Source organism: Acanthopagrus latus, chromosome 19 (genome assembly GCF_904848185.1).
Source record: "Acanthopagrus latus isolate v.2019 chromosome 19, fAcaLat1.1, whole genome shotgun sequence".
In the NCBI taxonomy this organism is placed as follows: Eukaryota; Metazoa; Chordata; class Actinopteri; order Spariformes; family Sparidae; genus Acanthopagrus; species Acanthopagrus latus.
In genome coordinates this window covers 23294438-23317358 of record NC_051057.1, presented here as the reverse complement: position 1 = coordinate 23317358, position 22921 = coordinate 23294438, and the positions used below count along the sequence as shown (strand labels likewise).

Here is a 22921-nt window from a genome sequence, read left to right as displayed (position 1 = left end):
GGACATCAGACACAAGGGGTGGAAAAGGTAAAAATGAAAGAGGAAGAATCTTCTGGGAAACGAGGAGATCTCACAGCGAGGAGGCGAAACACAACACATCCCGACTTCTCACAGCACGAAGGAGAAGAGAACATCGATCTTGATTAAAGTAATTAATGGGAGTCCTCAGAACTCCAAGATGTGTCAGACAGAACTTGGAAAGGAAAAAAAAAACAGAAGAAAGAAAGAAAGAAAGAAAGAAAGAAAGAAAGAAAGAAAGAACTGGACAGAGAGGAGACGGAGGCAGATGAGGACAGAATAAATTAATGTGTAAATTTGTGGTCTGTAAATGACAAACTGGTAATAAATAGATTTTTATGAGGGCAGAGCAGCACACACACGCACACGCACACACACACACACGCACACACACACACGCGCACACACACACACACACTCGTTGCATGACACACAGTACGTCCCCTTCTGCTGACTGCTGAGTGGACATCTGTCCTTTTGTACTGCAGTCCACACACACACACACACACACACACACACACACACACACACACACACACACACACAGGATGAGGACATACGGCACAGAATATATCTGGTTTATTCTCATACGTGACTCATCGTCGCCTTCAGGAAGCCGAAGAATCTTCTACTGAAACACCTGAGCGTTTGTTTTCATCTCCCCGTGGTGCCAGAGGGGTGGAGACATGAGAGCTGTCACTCAGACAGATTCTGTGAACCTGAATGTAAAGTGTTGAATGTGTCTGTCAGTTATCATCTTTTTGTCTCCCAGATGCACCTCAGCAGTCGAGAGTAATTATCAGTGTCTTCACCCGACGGCTGAAGTGGATCTGAGTAAACACGAGGATCTGCTGGATCTCGGCAGGTTTCCACACAAATGTAGCCCAAATTACAACAGAATTTCCAGAACATTTGGCAAAAGAAAATGTTAATTAATGTTTGTTTCCAACCACAGCTGTTGTGTAGCTATTGAAAGTCTAAAGCGCGGAGAAAAACAGGAAGCAGTGGATGGAAAACATGACGCTTGTGTCAAGTATTAACACGAGGAAGGTAACAGTCCCCTCGTCGCTCCACACAGTCACGTGGAGCGCTTCATTTCTTCACCTAGACGTCTTACCTGGCTCTGTAGCTCGCTCTGCTGTCTCAGTCTCAGGTTCTCTGGCGTGTCGGCCACGATGGTGAACGACGTCTTGGGGTAATGTCTGAAAACAGGAAGAGAAGAGTCGGGTTTAAAATATTAGTTTCATCAACACAGAAACAGAACGAGGAAGAGATGGGTCACAATATGGAACACTCAGCCGTCTAAACGATCTCTTCTTCTTCGTAACTCTTCTTTACGGTTGGTTAACGAGAGAACTGCATCACAAGCCAACATCTGATGAACGTACTACACAACAAGATTAGCGGGTTAGCGAGGCATGTTGAGCCTAAAGCCAGAAGAATGAGCACAGAGACAGTCAGAGGTGACTAAAGATTGTCTTCTTCACGTCACTGGCACACAGCCTCAAACAACAACTGGTCAGCCAGCATCGTTCTCATTATGGGGAAGTTCAGTTTGAGGGATTTAAGAATTATGCCCTTAAATCTCTTTTTAGTCTGGACTGGGGGAAGAAAAGGAGATAAAAGATGCGTTTCAACCCAGTTGTGATCGTCCAACGATGATGACGTGTGACTTAAAATGACTTGATGAAAATACCCACGTGTAGCTGTGACATCATGCATGTCAACAAACCAACAAAGAAGAAATGGCTGCATGAAGAAGAAGAAGAAGAAGACTGGAGATGATACGACTTTTATCAGATTGTCAGACGCATTCTTATATCACTTTGAACCAACGACTGGATGATCTGAAACCTTTAACCTTTAAGTTTCTGACTCCACCTCAGTCCCTGAACGCCTCACCGGCCCACATCAGTTCTGCAACATCTCCATGACTGTTCAAGGTGACACTTACACTCGTCTTGCTTGTAGCCGTTTATTAAGCAAGTCTTTTGAGATGAAATGAAACAAACACAAGATAAATGACAAAAAGGAAAAGTTTCGTCTCAAGTTTGACACAAAGAATTGTTGCGAACATTGTTCTCACTGTGTAATAAGTCGTTTCTTATAACAGTAAAAGGCTGCAGCTTGAAAAATGTCAGAGCCCTTTCCATAATGAGAGTAACCTTAATGAGTTAATGACCCACCGAGGCGTTGACATTAGCAGGAACAATGAGCCATTGAGGGAACCATGAAGGAATATATGTCTCCTTATCTCTCTTGACCTTTTGGTCCGCTGTTAATGACCTTACATTCAGAGCTCTGTATCTAAAAACAGTCTCGGTGAGTTTGGATTTAAAGCTTTTGTCTGCAGGAACATAAAGCTTGAAGGACAAAAGAGCTACTCTACAGATCTATGAGTGCTCCACCTCCAGGAACTAATGAAGGTATTTGTATTGTCAGCAGTGTTCAGCAGAGGAAACCAAACCCTTTAAATCATTCGTCTCTGGGTATTACACTTTCTGGAAGTCTCCCAAAACAGATTGCTGCCTTCACAAGCCACACATGCACCTTAAAATCTGTCTAACTAACAAGGTAAAACTAAAAGGTAGATGTGTGACAAACAGCATTATATGGAGGATTATATATATATTATTATGTAGAGGAACATGTTGTTCTGCGGATGTAACAAAACTTACAGACTCAAAGAAAGATAACATCATCATGATATCTTTCTTTTTTCTGATAAAAATGATGATAAATGTAATTAAAATCTGCGACATAGATTTCAGAGTTTAAAGGTTCAATAGGTGAGAACTGGCTGCCTCTCAAATTCATACAAGTAGTGAGCAGCAGACTAACTGCTAACTGCTGCTAACTGTAGATGCTGTGAGCTAGTTAGCCCAGTTAGCTGTGCAGCTAGCAGTCGGGACGAGGAGGAGTGGCATTATGAAAAAGGACAGGCTGGAGTTAGCTGGTTAGCATGCTAACTTCTGTAGATATCTCTGCAACATAGGCGTCATTTTGTTGTTTTTTTTTTTAAGTTTTAAACTACACTTCTTAGATATTGCACTTTTAAGAAGTGCACCTGAACGCACCATGAAGTCCGTCTGCGTGTGTCGAACTGCACAACCTTTATACACAACACAGTACAAACCGTCAGTGTCGGAGAGTCTGACTACAGAGATTCACTACATTTGGTGTCTGCCAGGTTTGGTTCCTTCTTACTCAGTTATATTCTTCATGCATTTGATCGTGATTGTTGAAGTCGAAGGTTAAAATCTATACTGGGACGTCTTTAAAACTGTTACTGTCACCTCACGTCAGTCACCTTGAGAATCTGCCTTCCAAACCGGTGACTGTGGAACTTAAAGCTGAGTCACGCTCATCAGTGATGGCTCACTTGTGCGGCTGCTTCAGTGACAGTCATGTAAAGTGGGAGGACGAAACACAAAGACAACATTAACAACGATATTCAACAACGAAGAAGGTGAACCAAAGACAAAGGACGCGAGACAAACATGAGTCATTATGAGAAACTTTAAGATGACGTGAGTCAAACAGAAACAAGGACTTAAACTAAGTGAGCAACAACACTAATTACTGCTTTTAAATCAACACATCTCAGAAAATATCTACATAGGAATAATAATCTTGATCCCGGGACAGCTGACGATAATATTCATTATTGCAGAATGTGATTATAATCAGTGGAGCAAAGAAAATCCTTCAAATCCACCAAACAAGTTTTCGTTTTGTCCGAAACCAAAATACGTTCAACGTCACGATAACATGAAGAGAAAAGTACAATTAAATCCCAAATCACAATTATGTGGAGGACGACTAATCGTCTTTGACTGTGACGACTTCAGTGACTATTTGTAGCTGCGGGTGTGTGTGTGTGTGTGTGTGAATCATCGATGCCAGCAGCACACTCAGCAGCCCAGTTTGACCACTCCACTGAACTGTCCTTCACTCCTCTCCTCCTCCCACTTCCTCTCTTTCTTCCTCCCACTCTCGTTTTCACATCTCATCTCTCTCCCACACACACTCTACTGTATCTCCCTCTCTCTCACTTCTATACACAGCCAGATGATTTCATCCCGCTCTGCCCACTCAGGATGGACATTCTCTAAAATTGTTGTAGGTAGATTTTGAAACCACGCAACCATACCGACCCTTGTTCTCCCCCACTGAGCAGAAACATACAAAAGACGTCAACTTGACAACGATGTTTAAAGTTTTTGTGACATCTTCTCAACGTTTACTTTTGATGTCCAAGTGACGTCGTTACAGGTTTTTATAATATAATCGCAGACTTCTTTTTAACTTTAGTTACATACGTCTTTATGATGGTCAAATTTTACTCCATGCAACAAAAGCTACACGTTTGATTTGAACCCTGAGTGTGAATGAGGCCTGCACTGTACCAGGAGATCCACTAATCAGCTTTATTAATCACCATGTTTTGGTCGTGACCAAAGCTCTTTTCTGCTGGAGTGTCTCCGGGTTTGTTAGGTAGATCGAACTGGCCAGTCTGATCTAAAGGCCCAGACTCGAACCAACAGCCAGCTGCCTTATCTGACCACTTCGCTGCCTCTCGTCTAACCCGTTGTGCAGAAAAGTTGCACTGAACACACCGCTTCGACGTGCTGCCAACTCCACGGTAGCTCCTACAATCTGCACTTGCATGAGATGCAATAAGCCTCCTTAACATCGGGTGGCGCCAGTCTCATGCCAGTACTCGGCCGACAGCCAACGTTCTCAGACTTTGCATGCTAAATCGAAGCAGACGCTGTCCGAGTCTCCTTCAGACGGCCAACGATCGGGCAGGTGTGTTCCGGTTTAACAAGCCTGGAGACACTGCAGCTGCGTCACCAACGCAACATTACAACACAATCTGCTGCTGGTCGAGTGTTTAAATAACCAACCGTGAGAGAAAAACACAAGCACAACCCATTAACACCAGAGTGAGAAAATAACTGCTGACGGAGAATAAATAGTGAATTCAGATGGTCAGATCAGTATGATTGTTTTAATAATGAGGCACATATATTAAAATATAAATCTATGAATCTAACTTGTGAGTGTAACAACAACTTAACTCTTTCCTGAGGTAATATCCTGCCCGTCTTTTGCACGTGAGCGTCTCATACCCAGGAATTCATATCATAAATCTCTGACCTTGTCTTGTTCACACAGCGACCGTCGAGCTCTGGGACTTTGGTTGGAAATCTCTAAAAACTGTTGGCGAACTTTCTGTCACAGACGTGCAGGAGCTGCGAGCTGTGCTGACCCCTGTTTGACCCTCCAGGCCATCCGCAACACACACACACACACACACACACACACACACACACACACACACACACACACACACACACACACACACACACACACACACACACACACACTCACTCCTGGGTGAATCACCTGTTACCTGACACCACACTCCCTGTTTTTATGTGTAATTTCATCCTCAGAGTTATAAATAACTCTCCTGAAGTTAAATTTAGTCAAACCGCTTCATTATATTGTTGCTGGAGATGTTTTGTTTTCCGTCTCGGCGTTTTTCCCTTAAAAGTCACAATCATGATAATAATTACGGGTCACACACAGTCTGCTGTGGTCTCGACATGTCCGGGTCCTTCAACCGATCATTAGCAGGAGAAGATAAACAGTCATCATCGTCTGTACTCGACTGTCTCACTGTGTGTTTGTCTCCAGTCTAAAGATATAATGACTCAATTATTGTTAGAAAACCTCACAGAGCAGCAAACAGGAGCTGAACCTTAAATCTCTAACTGCTTCTGTCTGTCGCTACGCTACAAGATCTTCATTATACTGCAGCAGCATGTTCAGCGTCTCACTCTTCTTCTCTGTTCTGTTATCTGTAACAGCAAAAACCACAACAAGGAAGCTACCTGGAGAGGTTCTGACCGCTGGCAGCTCTCTGGAGCAAAGTTTGTACTAGTGGATTCTTTTGTTTGGTTCAGTTTTGACTTGCAAATGAGAACTCGCTCGTATGAGTGTGACAGGAAGTAACATACCAACACAGGCAGAGAAGAAGAGGACGGTTGAAGAGTGAACGTGGACGGAAACAACGCAGGGTTAGAAATATTTTACAGAAAAAATCCGGTTTGTAAAAGTGTTTTTTAGAGAGAACAGCAACGTTTCTGTTGGACCGCCGAGGACAGAAGAGACAGAAAAGCAACATTATGTAGCAATTACAAGGTCCTCCTCTCCTCCTCCTGATGATATAAAGTCCTCCTCTCCTCCTCCTGAGGATATAAAGTCCTCCTCTCTTCTTCCTGATGATATAAAGTCCTCCTCTCCTCCTCCTGATGATATAAAGTCCTCCTCTCCTCCTCCTGAGGATATAAAGTCCTCCTCTCCTCCTCCTGATGATATAAAGTCCTCCTCTCCTCCTCTTGATGATATAAAGTCCTCCTCTCCTCCTCCTGATGATATAAAGTCCTCCTCTCCTCCTCCTGAGGATATAAAGTCCTCCTCTCTTCTTCCTGATGATATAAAGTCCTCCTCTCCTCCTCCTGATGATATAAAGTCCTCCTCTCCTCCTCCTGATGATATAAAGTCCTCCTCTCCTCCTCCTGATGATATAAAGTCCTCCTCTCCTCCTCCTGAGGATATAAAGTCCTCCTCTCCTCCTGAACAACTGAAGCAGCTGAGACTTGATTTAAAACATAAACAAACTTTGAGTTCAGCTTGAAAGATTTTAGCTGTATGGAGCGGATTTCTGGTTGGCGTTTCTCTTGTGGTTGTTTTTACACTTTGAAACAAGTCTCCAGCTACTTCAGTTGTTTTGTTCTGTAGCTCCAGAAATGTTTTGTGGCTTATGAAACTTGAATTTACATTTTGGGGCGACCGATTCATCTGCAGCACCTTCCACCTCAAACTGAACCAGCAGGTCTCAGAGCGGGTCGACCTCCTTTGTTTCTATCAAGTCTCAAGTCTTCCAATAAATCTTGAAAACACTTCTTTGATTTTATAAAGATGAATGTGACTCCTCTAACCTCTGTCTACTTCTTACTTTCTCTGTTTTTGTTTCTAGTTCTGGGCATCTCGCTCTTATTCTCCGTCTCTGAGACACGGAGACAGAAAGACTTCCTGTCGAGACTTAGTTAGCCCGTCAGCGAGCGCGACAGGAAAACACAGCCAGAGGCCACTTTGACTGTGTGTGAAAACTCTGGCATTTTTTTCAGCCGACAGCCCCTTTGTTTCACTTCTGTTACTCATAGTTTTAGTCTTACATAAACACACACACACTCGCACGCACACACACAAACAACTTTCGTCCTTAAGTTTCACTTCACCTGTTCCCGTCGCTACTGGCAACCATGGATGCTTTGTTCGTTTGGTGCAACCCAATCCTTTGAGACAAAGAGCTGCTCTGTGGGATATTTTACTAACACACACGTACACGCACACGCACACACACACACACACACACACACACACACACACACACACACACGGCTAGCCAAGGTAACTCTGTGCTGGCTGGACAAGCAGCTCGGGACAATAACTCAGTCTGTGTGGAGTCTTTAACAGCCAGCTGACGTCCAGACGCCTGCAGCAGACGAACAGGCCCGGCTGCTCGCTTCTTTACGTAATCTGGGTTTTTTGAATCGGCCAGCGACAAAATCAAAGACCGAAGGACAAATTCCTGCTCAAACCACTGAAACCACTGTTGGAGGACTAGAAAGAGTCTGATTAAGGTTCCTTACGTTTGGTCACCTGTCGCTCTAACTTCAGGGAGAGAGTCAGAGAGTGAGGAGGGAAAACATGACATGAGTAAAACTTTAAAACACCTCGTCCAAGAGCATTTGTCCAAGAGAAACGTCAGATGGACTTTCATCAGCAGCGAGTGTTGTTCTAAAAAAGAAGAAGACAACTACGTCTTCTAAAGAAGCTCCCAGTTCTCTCTGAGCTGCATCACCCACAGATGAGACAGTTACGGAGCTCACGGAGAGAAAACCAACAGGTCGAGATTACAGGTGACCTCTGGGAAACGTAGCCGCAAAGACAGAAGATAACCTCAAAATTTAACCTGGAGCTGAATTCACTGTCGAGCTTCTGATCTCCACTCTGATGAAGTCGTGATTCTGTAAAGGAACTAAACTTCTTAATTAACCCTTTGAGTGGAAATGAGCTGCGACCTGGATAATGAATGAGGAGGTGGACAACACCGAATGAGTTTCACTTTGTGTGTGTGTGTCTCTCTCTCTCACACACACACACACACACACACACAAACCCACACACACACAAACACACACACACACTGATACACAATGAAACACAAGTCCAAGAATAACAACTGATTACACACACTGCTCAACACACACTAAGATGTTTCATACCACACTCTTCTATGACATGGAACAAATATAACCTGCTGCAAGAAAACAGGAACAAGCCCACACACACACGCACACACGCACGCACGCACGCACGCACGCACGCACGCACGCACGCACGCACGCACACACACACACACACACACACACACACACACACACACACACACACACACACACACACACACACACACACACACACACACTGTCCTTTAAACTGATTCCAATAATACCCTCAGACACATCCTGCCTTTCTCTTACTGCTTGGTTAAGAGACCAGATTTTACAATACACCAGTGTGTGTGTGTGTGTGTGTGTGTGTGTGTGTGTGTGCGTGCCTGTTTGTGAGTGGGTGTGTTGTGGATACGGATTTAGATGTACCATTGTCTATAATGTTGCCGTGACATTTGCCAAACGACGACAGTCTCCTCGCTCTCAGCAGCAGTGACGCACACGAGTGTAACGTAGCATTCAGACGCAGAGTCACTGTGTGTGCATTTGTGTGTTGGTTTGTGTGTGTGTGTGTGTGTGTGTGTTTGTGTGTTTGAGTGTGGGCCAAAGAAAAGCAGTGTCATCTGTGTAGGCTTAAATTCAAAGAGTGCATCATCCATATTCTGATCCACTTTGCGGTGGAATGATGTCATCAGATGGTTGAGTTCACGGCTGACAGTCATCGTCCACTCAGCTCAGTACCATCGTAACAAAATGTTAACACCTTCATGCTCCACAGTCGGACTGTCAAGTGCAACAACAGGGACAGGTCTGTGTACAGATGGAGGCAGGTCTGTGTAAAGATGTGATGGAGACAGGTCTGTGTAAAGATGTGATGGAGGCAGGTCTGTGTAAAGATGGAGACAGTCTGTGTAAAGATGGAGACAGGTCTGTGTAAAGATGGAGACAGGTCTGTGTAAAGATGGAGACAGGTCTGTGTAAAGATGATGGAGACAGGTCTGTGTAAAGATGGAAACAGGTCTGTGTAAAGATGGAGACAGGTCTGTGTAAAGATGGAGACAGGTCTGTGTAAAGATGGAGACAGGTCTGTGTAAAGATGATGGAGACAGGTCTGTGTAAAGATGGAAACAGGTCTGTGTAAAGATGTGATGGAGACAGGTCTGTGTAAAGATGGAGACAGGTCTGTGTAAAGATGTCAGTGAAACAGTATTTGACTTCATGTTATATCTAGTGCGAGTCCCATTTATCCACCACATGCAGCTGTAACTGGACATTAGGCGGGAGCAGCTTTAGATCCCAGCTCTGTTAGCGCGACTCTTATCTCGACTCTCTTCCTCCCGACTGGTTTGGTTGGATGGAGGGAAGATGTTGTTGGCAGCTGTAGTCTCAAAGTCTACTGCTCTCAATCCTAAACCTCTCATTCTGATGAATGTTTTCTGTTGTAGCCAAAACTTGTTTCAGACATGAAGCTGGAAAATATCATTTAATAAACAAAAATGCCAAATTTGAGGGTGCTACCCGCCGTGACAAGCATCTATAGGTCAGCAGCAGTATTGCTGTTAGCCAGGGAACGACTTTGCAGAAATGCTGGGCAGATTCTTCGTGCTTTGGAAACAGCAGGTAGAGCAGGAGGCACGGCTGCTATCATCGCTGTCACTGTAGCTAACACCAGGCCGGCTACATGATGGGGGACGAGCCAGAGACACCACAGTGGCCCTCACTGTCAACAACAACAACAACAACAACAACAACAACAACACCAGCAGCAGCACATGGACACGAGGACGAGGCCTCGTGTTCAGGGGCAGGAACACAGGAGATGTTCCTCTGCAGAGTGACATGAAGCAACATGGCTGCTCTTTTGGTGAATCACCGTGAGCGAGACAGATGAAGAGGAGGATGAGAGGGCAGGGATGACAGCTGAATGTGTGTATGAGTGTGTTTTCCTGTGCAGGCATGTGTGTGTGTGTGTGTGTGTGTGTGTGTGTGTGTGTGTGTGTGTGTGTGTGTGTGTGTGTGTGTGTGTTCGTGCTGGTCAGTCTGGCTGCTCTCCATCTTCCTGCTTAGGTGTTGATGAAGCTCTCAGTGTGAGCTCAGGACAGACTCGGCTCCTGTAAACCCTCCGGACAGTTCGGCAGCACAAACACACAAATATCAAATCAAGGAAACACACTGAATCTAACGCACACTCTACGATTATTGGTACAATGAAGCATGAACATGTCAGGGTGTATTTTAATGTGTGATAAAACACATGAAAACATACACAGGCGGTTTATTTAAATGTATATTTTGGTTATTATTTCACTCTTCAAGGATTTTGAGGAAGTAATAGAGGCATCCCATAATTCCTGAGTCCCTGTTCATACAGAAGAAGAAGAAGAAGGAGAAGAAGTCACATCCTGTCTGTCTCCACGTGGTTCACTGGTCCATCTTGTAAATTGTGTAAATGATAATTATTTTGAGAGCAGCGAAGTTTGATCTGTTCACAAGTGACGAATGTTAACACCATCTCTGAATTCTTCAAATTTCTCTGAGCTCTCTGATGATGTTTATCTTTAAGTCTGAGGACACTAAAGTTTTATGACTCAAAATATTCAAATATTCAGTGAGATGGGGAGCAGAGAGGATGTTTGTCTGACATTTATATTCAAACTCTCTGACCTGTTCAACCCTGCAGACTCTTCTCGCTTGGTAACATTATTCAAAACCTCCACAATTTCATTTCAAAGTCCAATCAGGAGCCTCAGGTTATCAACAATGTGAAACAATGTGGAAGTTGCATGAAACAACTTTCAAACAGCCCAAAAATCCTCACATTTAATGAGTCAACCGATTTATCGATACTCAGTCTTTCAGCATGGACATGAAATATCAGACGGACACTCACAGCAGAGGAACACACTGATCCGTGCAGTCCACCGCGCTGTCAGGCTGCTCTGCAACCAGTGGCCTAGTTTGACATTAGACACACTGCTGCATCCATACACCCTCAGGCTCGGACTAACACAGCGTACGAGTGTGTGTGTCGCAGCTTGGCAGTGTAACATCACCACAGCCACCAGGATCGACCAGAATCACCTTCACCACACCAAACTCTGCTGCTGCTGGTTCTGAGTCCACACACGTGTCCTCAACATTAGTTCTGGTCTGGAAGAACCTGCTCGACTACTTCGCTCGTGAAGTTAAAACTTCAGCACATGAAGAGCTGAGACCACCTACTAAAACACTGAGCGTTTTATCTTTGAATAATTAACGAACTGCATTAAAATGAGGTTCAAATAAACGTGACGCTCTTTTCAGCTGTGCTCCTCAAATGTGATGAAACGTTTTGAGGAAATCAAAAAATTCACATAAAGTCAAAATATCGTGCAAAATATTGTGCAATCTTGCTGTTTCTCTGTTCGGCGGCAGGTGGAATTAAAGCTCCATCTCATCTCATCTTATCTTGTGTGACTTTAAAGTGTCAGTTCACCAAAATATGTAAATTCAGTCACCATCTCTCCTCGACGCCGTGCTGATGGAAAGTACGGCTGAACGATCTGTGGAAACAATCGAGCTGCAATTTTTCCGACCGATACTGCGATTCGACGTGTGATGGAGCATTATCACATTAATACACCATCTAAATATCAACTGATCTATATTCTAATAAAGAGACGAGAACACACAACTATCACACTTAAGTTATATATAGAAATGTGTCAGGCTGAGGAGCAGCATGTACATACTGCACATTCTGCAATCAAGTTAAATAAACGACTAATGATTAGCAGCAAAATGAAGTGCAGCCTCTAATCACCGTGTTTTCAAATCACAATTTCGATTTAAAATCGATTAATTACTGGGATTACTCTGGACGAGCTTCTTTGTGGTGGTCTGACTCTCCATCAGCACCGGGCGAGGAGATCATGACCAGATTTAATTATTGTGTGAACTGTTCCTTTAAAGCCTGAAGTCCTGCACAGACTCATGTTTAATTACTTCACCTTCATCGGTACATTTAACGCTCATGCCCTCCTCTCGTTCCTTTCTGTTGGTGGCAGCTTGTGATAAAAGGCTGTGACTAACGAGGGGAGTTAATTCAGGCCATGCTTATTTAAGTCAGAGATATTATCACCCGGAGGATTTAATAGCTGGCTGCCGGCCTGATCAGCCACTGTGATTGGAAGATTCAGAGGAGAAAAGCTTTGACTTAGAGACACAGAGAACGAGACAGAGATGAAAGTCTGACACAAATATGATTATAAATACTGTCAGGAAGTGACCTCGGTGTTCAACAAAGCAACGACTCGGCAATTACTGCGGCTAAGTGCACCTCAGTGGACGGGACACCGAGTCCACGTCAGCAAACTGCAGAGTTTTATTAAAGAGTCTGACATCTTTATCAAGGAGCTGATGGCAGACTGGGGCGTCCTTTACACTTCATCTTCATCAGAGAGGAGAGGAGGAGAGAGGAAAGGAAAGGAAAGGAAAGGAAAGAAGAGGAAAGGAAAGGAGCGACGGGGAAAGGCCAAGGAAAAACAAGGACAGCAAGGAATAGAAATGAAGGAAAGGTCAGGCGAGGACAAGGGAGGAAAGAAAAGAAGAGGAGAGGAGGAAAAGGAAAGGAAAGGAGCTGAGAAGAGAGAGAAGGATGAGACTGAACAGGAGAGAAAAGGAAAGGAAATGAACTCATGATAAAGGAAACAAGGAGAGGAGAGTGAAGGGAGAAAAGAAAATGGAGGTACGATGAAGAAAAGACACAGAAACAGAGTTGTACAAACAGGAAGAAAGGTAGAAATGAACAAAAAGAGGAAGAAGAAGTTGAAGTTGAACTGGGCCTCCGTCTCCAGAACATGACGGCGCGTCAGAGGAGAAAACAACTCCATCAGGCTGAAGTGGAGTGAACACAGAGAGCTGTTTACAGAGACACCACCACACTGTCTCCAGTCATCTCTCCTCACTGTCCTCCGTCTTTCTCTTCACTCATTCATGCGTAACACTCTCAGCCAGCCTTCAATAGAGCCGTTTCTCATCCCTCCGTCCTCTCCTCCTCCCTCCCTCCCTCTCTCCCGGCGATGACTGAGCCTCACAGTCCCTCTGTGCCTCTCCAATCCTTCACGTCTATTTATTTACTTTTCAGAACTGTGTTGAGCTCGGTCTTTGTTCGGTATCTGTCGCTCCCCTCCTCGTCCCCGTTCGGCAGATTCTCGGCTCCAGCCATGAAAGATTAGAAGGAGGGTTACATAAGTTTCCCGTCGTCGTATCTCCCAGCAGCACTCAGCATCTTTGTTTCTCACAGTCGGATTTATTCTCAGCCTCCCCTCTCGCCTTTCAGTTGCTCTTTTCTCCGTCTCTCTCTCTCTCTCTCTCGTTCTCTGTCATTTGTTTTGTGGCGTTGCAGCAGGTTGAACAGCGACTTCTCCGCTCAGGCGTGATTCACTGATGTTTTCGTTGACAGGAAAATGCCCTCGGTCGCTGTTTTAAACCGCTTGTAATCAGCGAGACTTGTGTGTGACTTCTGTCAGTGCAAAAACAAAACCAGGCTGCATCACAACAGGAGGTGAAGAAGCACAAGTTGAGTCTCAGAGCGTTTCTTGGCGACACGTCCAGCGAGCGACTGGACTCAGCAGCAGCAGATCTTCATTGGTCACTGAGATTTCTATAAAACGCGTCTCATCACATTTATAATCCGTGTTGATGACCCGCCTGTCATGTCAGGAGGTGCAGGTGATCGTGGCGAGAAGGCTGCCGAGCCAGAGACCACTGTTCAGGACTGTGTTCTGACATTTGTAAGTATGAAACCTGAGCACTTTTCCAGCCGTGTTTGAGGCAACAGAACCAGGTTTTTATAAGACAAGACATGATGCTTTCTTGACTCTAACCAGGTCGTTCTGTGCCAGATCATAAGTCCAGCGTTTGTAAAGTTTCATGTCCATGGTTTGCACAAATGTACACTGGCATCATTTGTCCTGGCGATCGTGTTGCACTGATTCTTTGGTATCAACCAGATGAATTTGGTAGCTGCTGACGCTTTGAAGGATTTTGAGGTGAAGTGATTTCTTGTTCTGTTTGAGGAGTAATCCCTCCATCCATCCGGTGTTCCACTCATCCAGGGTCGGCAGGCCCAGAGGGGTATTCCAGATGTCCCTCTACCCAGGAACACTTTCTAGCTCTTCGTGAAGGGGATCCGAAGTGTTCACGGGCCAAAAGAGAAATGTAATCCCACAAGCAAATTCTGGGTCTGGCTCGGCGTCTCCTTCTGGTTGGATGTGTCCTGTAAACACCCTGATCAGAAGCCCGGACCACCTCAGCCGGCTCCTTTTGAAACCCACCTTAAGCCCATCCACCCTACGGAGGAAACGCATCTCCATCGTGACCTCATTATTTCATTTGGAACGTAGATCAACTAGTAAATCAAGAGTCTCACACCTCGGGAGTCGGGTACAATCCTCATATTTCTGTTGTCCATCTAATGTTCTGTTTTCCTGTCACTCGTATCCAAGACCCCGACATACCTCAAACTAAAAATGCATTTTAAGTGGGAATGTAAGAAGTAATTACCTCCATTATCGACTGATTAATCAGTTAATAGTTTCAGCACATGATCTGCAACTCTTCGAGGTTGGATGGTTGGTGTCCTCCAGAAACTCACTTTCTCTCCTGAATTCCAGATGTTGTTGATTTTTCGATCAAAGAAGCAGATATTCTATAACACAACTGTTCACCTTTTGCTCCGATCATCCAACAAGGAGGTTTTTCATGTACACCCAAGTCACCGAATATGAACTGGACTTTGTGGACTTTAAAACCTTGTGTAGCTGCCACACAACAGTAACACAGCAGAGCTCTCTCACAGATCTAGGAGGAGATATTTCCTCTATGACTCTGAGGAGACACTCATCTCCCACCTGCTCCCTCGGCGCTAAGATGCATTAAATGTAAATGATCTCATGTCGTACAGCTGCTGCAGGATCTGTTTCCCTCCCTGCTTTTCTGCAGTTTCTCCAGACAATAAAGAGAGAAGTGAACAGAGATGTTTCTCTCCGTTGCTGCTGAGGAGCTCGGTAAGACAGCAGTAATCTGGGTTATGTGGGCAGCTGCGTTACATAATCACACAGTCTTTATCACAACGATCTGAGCTGATATTAACATTCACACCACATTTAAAATCACGTTAACATGTCGACTTACACTCAGAGCGAGAGAACGGGGCAGGAAGAGAAGTGACCTGCTTAAGACTTCAGCCAGTCAGTCACACGGTTTCATACGAGCAGCTGGTGAGCAGCGTTACATAAGCAGCTTTGATTATTACTAATTAGCATAAAGGGTAACTTAATTAAACAGAAATATCTCACACAGGATGTCGCCTGCTATGAGCGTCGTCATCAGGCTGTTTCTGTTCGGAGCCGGAGCTGCTCGTGTTTTAAAGCTCAAAGTACAAGCGAGCGTCACCGGATGATTTTGCATTTGCTTCTCACGAAACAGTAATCTATTACTGACAGGAAGAGTCTCTCAGAAGACTTCCAAGATTTGATATTTCATGTTTTTGACTTCCACCACTGTGTCTGTTGGTTTATCAGCAGAACTTCTGACGGACGTCCATGAGGCGTGGATGGAGGACGGGTCTGGGCCCAGAGTCGTCCTCCTCTGTGACTGTAAACTGAACATCTTTAGGTTGAGGTAAAAAAAGACATTTTAGGATGATTTCTTGGGAAAAGCTAAACGATATATCAGTTTTACAACCACCACTACTGATGGAAATCTAACTGACGCGGTTCAGGAATAAAAGCTCACAGACGAGTCGATGTTTTAAAGTTTTCTTCTCTGATTTTCTCCTGGATGTTACAGCGACAGGCGACCAAATGAAACGCAACGTTACCTCGAGGAAACTTCTGATCTCTGTGGTTTGAACAGTTCTATAATCTACAACATATTCAGCATTTCTCAGATTGTCGATAAAATAAACTCAAATATCAGTTTTCCACCTCAGTATTCGCAGTATTCTTGGGCTTTGGGGAACACAGGTCGCTATTTTCATCATCATTTTTATGGACCAAAAACAACTGATTGAAATATAATCAACAGATGAATTGATCTGCAGCCCTTCGCTCCACAGTGAAGAATGTTTCAGCAGTTAATAGAACAGCTGAGAGGTCAGACGGCACCCTGGTTCACTGAGGGCAGTCATACACTACAGATTAAATCTAATCCCGTGACCTGTCATAGAAACACATACGTGGGTCTATACATGTGTGTCTGTGTCTTCAACTAAAGGAATTTGTGCCTGATTTCCATCCTCGCTTCAGTGCAGCCTGTTGTTTGCGACAACTCTCTTCCTGGTTGTAATAGTCCTTTAATAAAGTCAGTTTGAGTGTGTTGAGCCTCATGTGCTGCTGTAATCCTTCTCCCCCACTTGTCCCCCTTCCTTTGGTCAGCCTCCCCTTCCTGAGCTGCAGATAGGATCTTAAATATCACGGGACCACGGACACAAAACCACAGTTCAGCCTGGGATATTTTCATTTTCATATTCTTCTTTAAAAGCCATAATCAACAGCGTCTTTGAGGCATTGTTGTTTTAATTCTTTGGTAATGCGCAAGAAGGCGTGAGCTGAAGAGGAAAAAAAACTGGAAAAGCCTCGATGGAGCGAGAGCTCAGAGATGACTTTTTTACTTCCGGGATAAAAAAATGGATTTATCCTCAGTCCTGTTTATCAACCTGACTGCAGCGTATGCCACTTTACTTTATGAACGTAACGTTACAGAGAGGAGAAGAAGAAGAAGAAGAAGAAGAAGAAGAGAGAACCAGAGTCTCTGCTGAGTGCTGAGTTCAGTCAGAGCGTCGCCTGAATTCAAACACTCAGAGACAGACTGGTTTACTGCTAATGTACAGTTCAGTCATCCGTCTGTTTGGGGCAAATCACAACTAATGCAAATAATCACAAATGATCCCACAACATTAAATTCAACAACAACCTAGAGGGCGACCGATATGCAGTTTTTGGGGCTGATTCTGACATCGATATATTGGCCAAAAAAACATATTTTTGATTCATTATTGCCACAGAACCACGAGGCTACGATGAGAATATCTCTGTGGTTCGGAACAGTTTTCAAAACAAACAGAAACAGCTGAACAGCAGCAACTACAACTACCAGGAAGTGCAAAAGTGTGTGGGTCCAGTCTGACGCTTTACGATCCAAGAACCTTGACAATGACCCTGAAGCAGCCACAGGAGAAATGAAAGCCACACAGGGTCAAACTGAGAGCTGATACTGTTGTCATGACAGTGTCGACCGCAGCCACAGCTCAACAATGGACTCGGATCAGACGCAGGACACAATAAGCCAAGAAAAACAGCAGCTCACACCAGTTCTGTCGCACTGAAAACAAGGAGCCTGGCAGAGACGCTCTTTAATTACAGGACGCTGAGCGCTACATGTAGCACCGAGGTACAAAAGCAAGAGTCTCAGTGATGAGTAAGAAGACCCTGCAGGACGTCTGCAGCTGTGTTCTGCACAGTAAACAAACCTGTCGCACTAACTTTACATACAGACCAACAGACGAGACGAGTCAGCAGCAGTGACAACACAGGAGACTGCTGGAAGAGTAAGTTCCACCTTTAATAGACTATAAAATGTGTTTATTTGCAACTTCAGTCTTGTTTTCTGTCCAAAAGATAAAAAGATCCTTGTTGTGCACTCAAGTCTGCATCTTGCAAAACATTTTTATATTTTTGAGTATTTCTGAGGCTCCGAATTTTCATTTCTTCTTCAACTTTCATTCATCCAGGGAGGGTTCGCTGAGAGCCACGTTCTCTTCCTCAGTCACATTCACACACAGTTTCACTGGAGCAGCCGAGGTTCGGGGGCTTGCTCGAGGGCACCTCGGCGGTGGTAATGAGCGAGAAGCAAGTGCAACCAGATTTTTCCTGCCGGTCTCAGGGAGTTGAACCGACAGCCCTCCGGTCACAGGCTCACTTCTCTAACTGCGATTTATTCAGGGATGAATGAGGGGGGCAAACTTCAGAAACCAGACATCAGACTTTCAGTTGTGTTTTCACAGTATTAAGTGGAATAAATAACCCTGCAGGTCCTTATTGAGCTGATGTGACATTCCTCACCTGAGAGCTAACACACTCCGACTCAGTGTGTGGAGAATGAAAACACACTCTGAAGCCATTAGCTCCTCTGTGAGGGACGGCCGGCCTGAATTAACCTAAAGAGAGACATCATCTTGTGATCTGCTTCTTATTATTCATAACTATATCATAAGTGCAGCGCGTTATAAAGGAAATAAGATGAGTGATGTCCACACAGGATTTAACACTCCAACAGGAGAGACTGTTCAGCCGTCAGGATTTAAATGCTGTTTGTCTGCAGGAGGGCGAGAGAGTTCTGACAGGAAACAAAGACGGTGTGTTCAACGAGCTGCGAGGAAACGCTTTTTAACCTCGCAGAGTCAAAGGTCACTTTACGCCCTCTGCCATTAAGTCCACTGTGTGAGTGTGTCTACGTGCATGTGTGTGAGAGTGTGTGTGTGTGTGTGTAGAGTCAATAAGTCAGTGCTGGTCTGTCTGGCAGGAGGTGGACACAACACTGTTCCTGTTCTCCTGACGGCTGGCTGTGACTCAAAAGATCTTTATCGGCAACACAACTATAAGAAATAACAAACCAAAGGTTCAGTTCATTACAAGTATTTATTATCTTTCCAAATTAAAGGAACAGTTCACCCAAACATGTATATTCAGTCCTCCTCTCCTCCTCCTGATGATATAAAGTCAGGTGAAGTGTTGTAGTCTACAGAACAGTTCTGGAGCTTCACAGTAAAACAGAGCTGCAGCGTTCTGCTAAACAAGTGAAGCAGCTGAGACTTGATTTAAAACACAGAAACAACCACAGAAACATCAGATGTCTCCACACAGCTCGTCTGCTGTCTCCAGGTTTTTCATGTGAAATCTTTAGCTGCTGGAGGAGAAGAAACTCCTCCGTTATAAGACGCATCGCGATGCAGACGTGGAAGTTTCTGCATCGATGCAGAGACGGAGCACAACTGAGAGCTGATGCTGGTTGTCAATAAACACTTTATCTGCCATGTGAAGACGACATACTGTAGATCATAACAAACGTGTAAAGTACTGCACTGTCTGTAAACAGCTGTAGTCTGATTTCTGGAAGGACTTAGAAGATTTAAATGATAACAACATTTCGACGTGCAGTGATATAGATCAGTGAGGCGGATGTACACTGAGACGCTTGGTTTGCATACGAATCGCCGACAGTGAGGCCAGTGAAGATTCACACCTCAAGCTAAGCTGCTGAACTCAAAGCGTTAGCACCCGATCTGACGCTGGTGACACATCAACATCTCAGTCTTCACTGTGCGCTCGCAGCTCGGTTCCGTTTAGAAAAACTTTGTTTAGCAGAATGCTTCGACTCTGTTTTACTGTGGAGCTCCAGAAATATTCCGTCGACTACGAGGCTTCACCTGATCTACATCCACATGGAGGGAGGAGGGGATGAGTTTATGTCTTTGGGTGAACTGAAAATAAGGGATGAAGTCGTCACAATTACAGGTTTCAGCTCCCAGATCATTAACATTACAAACAACCATCAGCAACAAGGTCAAAGGTCACAGCCGCAGCTTTTCCTTTCTGCAGCCACAAGATACCAGCAGCAAGTTTTCAGCACACGCTGTGATTTACTCCCAACATCCATCAAACACAGATCCAACGTTCACCTCCTTTCACATTCTTACTGTAGCTGGTGTCTATGAAGGACCGTCCAGGACGACTACAGTTTCTCTCGGGGCTATAAATGGTTGTGTTGTGTATCATGGCGTACAGATAATAACAAGCAGAGCATGTTAGCAGAGCAGGGTCGGGGCTGTGAACAGGAGCAGCAGCAGGGAGTGAAGCTGGGCCGGGCTCAAAACCAAAACCACCGAGAACAACCACGGACCGTAACCGGCGCTGCTATAAAAACCTGGAAGGGTCGCCTCAGATACGAACAGATGCACATAATAACACAGCAGCTACAGCCAGAGGATGGTGTTTACACCCGGAGAGAGTTCGTACACAGAAAATAACACTCGAACTCACAGTCTGAAGAGCGTAAGACAACAATACGCTAATTATAAAGTGCATTATAATGAGGGTTATATACAGCGTGACATGAGAACACTGAGAGAGCAGGACTCACGCGTTGCAGTAGGGTTTCTTGTCGTAGCCCTTGTAGTTCTTCATGTTCAGGGTCATCTTACAAACCTCGCAGTGGAAACATCCTTTATGCCAGTTCTGGAGAAAACACACGCAACATTAGAGTTGCAGCAGAATGAGATTTTCACAGCAAAGTACAAATTCGGTGCTTGAGTGTCTGAACTTTCTCCTTCTCACATTTCCAAAACAGGCTCGTTGTTTTTGTTTGAATGCATTTGAGGGGAATTATGAACATGTCATATCATAGATAGAAGATGCAGGAGGTGGCGTTGCAACTAAGCGAGAGGGCCACAAGACAGTGACACCATTTCAACATTAGTCAGTGTGAAACGACTGGATATTTTTATAAGCAGACATTCGGCTGATTCCAGCGGTTATTGGTGACAAAAACAGGCATTTTAAGCCGAAACAAGATCTTTTCTGAACCTGAAACAAGTTTCAACGTATCCGTGGTTTGCAGAAATGTACGGCGCCAACATTTATTCTGGCGACTGGATTGTAGAGGTGAGAAGTAACGAAGAAAAAACAAACTTCATGACTGTACTTCAGTACATGATCCAGGTATCTGGACTCTGAGGGTCTCTGTTACTTTCTCTCCTGACATCTGAACTTTCTCCTCTCACATTTTCAAAACAGGCTCGTTACTTTAGTTTGATGCATCTGAGGTGAATTATGGATTATTGTTATTTGGCATCATCATCAGACTGATTTTGACCTAACTAACTAAAACAATGCAGAGCTGCTCCTGTATACAAGCAGCTCACAGAACTGAACCAGAACCAGCTCTCCTCTCACAGAACTGCAGTCGTCAATGTGAGCAGATTTATTGTGATTTTCATCTTGTTTACGACCTTTTCTGTTGATGACGTGATTCACTGAGCGCTTTAACAGTGAACTACATGAGGTTTGACTTTAATTAGAACAAACTGACACTTTATTGACTTCACATACAACGTGTGCAGTTCTTTTGTCTCTCTTTGTTCACTCATAGATATTTTCCTGCAGTAAGAACAGGAGGTCCAGCGGAGAGGGCGGGACTTCACCTCTCTGCGGGGAGAAAAGGTGCGTCAGTGTCTCGTATCTCCGCCCGGGTCGCTGTTATTTTCTCGCTTTGCTGCTGCGCTCGGAGGAGGAATGGATGATAATATTTAGGTCACATGATAAGAGCATCTCCGTGACACTGTGCTGAGAACGTTCAGGCCATGTGGCTGAACGTTGGTGAGTTTTGAACCTCGATGAGTTGATTTTAGTTCTGTGTCCCTCTCACAACACGCCTGTCAATCAAACGACAGGGGCGGGACTGTCTCCTTTGTGTTTTGTTGATGATGCGGTTTGACAGCTCGTGTTCACAGAGAGGCAAATGGAAATCTTTCATCGACTAAATATAACTGCAGTCGGGGGCAGGATGAAAACTGACATTTGTTCAGATCTCAGTGTGACAGACTGAAGTCGGTTTCCTGCCAAGCGCTTGTTGTTACAGCTCCAGTTCTGATCGGCCTCCATCTGTCGAGCATTAGGAGTATTCGAATCTTCAGAGTGTGAATCGGCACTAAATTATCTGTTTGAGTTGTTAATGTGGTCATATGCCTTCCGTATTAATCCTGTGTTTGAAACGTGCTGGGTTTAATTTCTGCCGTTAGGGGGGCCGCAATCAAAACAACGGAAACATAAGACAGTTTAGCGACGTCGTGAAGTAGCGTGGGATCATGGGAGTCCTCCGTCTTAAAGCGAAACTCTCGCCAAAATGCAAAAGAGGCTTTTTTTTGTGAATGTAAATTAGTCAAACCTTCGTGTAAAAGCATAATTACGATGAAAAAGGCACCTTAAAGATTTACCGTATTGTCATTTTCGTGTCAAACACATTTTCAATGGGGGCACTTTTAAGATAGCATCAAAATCTCTGTTCTTAAAACAGTAAGAAGTCTCGACACAACATGAAACTTTGCTGGTAGCATCACCAGGGTCTCTACACATGAACACCAGCACTGACAACATTGTTTATGTACACAGAGTTACTAAAAAGAAAGTTTTTGAACAGCTCATGTTAGCAGCAGCTTGTTCCACTTGCCGCCGTCATGGCAGACAAAAAGTGTCGACTCCCGCGTGCGACCTGACAGGCAGGAGAGTAATGCTGGACCTCCGACCTGTCTGATCGCACTCTTTCATCGTAATTATGCGTTCACACGAAGGTTTGACTCATATACGTTCACAAATAAAGCCTAGGATGCATTTTGGCGAGAGTTTCACTTTAAAAGAAATGCCACTGCTCCTAGTCTGACGTGACTCAGGCACAAACGCTCCAGACGAGGTGATGTTTTAGTTTTAAACAAGCGACCGACTGAACGTTATTCGGTTGGTCGCCAGCTGGAACGCTGTGGTCGTTTTTAATGC

The 22921-nt window shown here is 44.5% G+C and overlaps 1 protein-coding gene across 2 annotated transcripts in view; it reads right to left on the bottom strand.

Annotated features, from left to right (window-relative positions):
• nebl (nebulette) overlaps positions 1-22921 on the bottom strand; it is a 103081-nt gene that overhangs the window by 52693 nt on the left and 27467 nt on the right. For both annotated transcript variants that reach the window (XM_037079961.1, XM_037079962.1), the window contains exons 6-7: positions 20514-20608; positions 1136-1220 (exon numbers count right to left, since the gene is read on the bottom strand). In XM_037079961.1, the coding sequence (XP_036935856.1) occupies positions 1136-1220; positions 20514-20608 (180 nt within the window). The remainder of the gene's footprint in view (positions 1-1135; positions 1221-20513; positions 20609-22921) is intronic.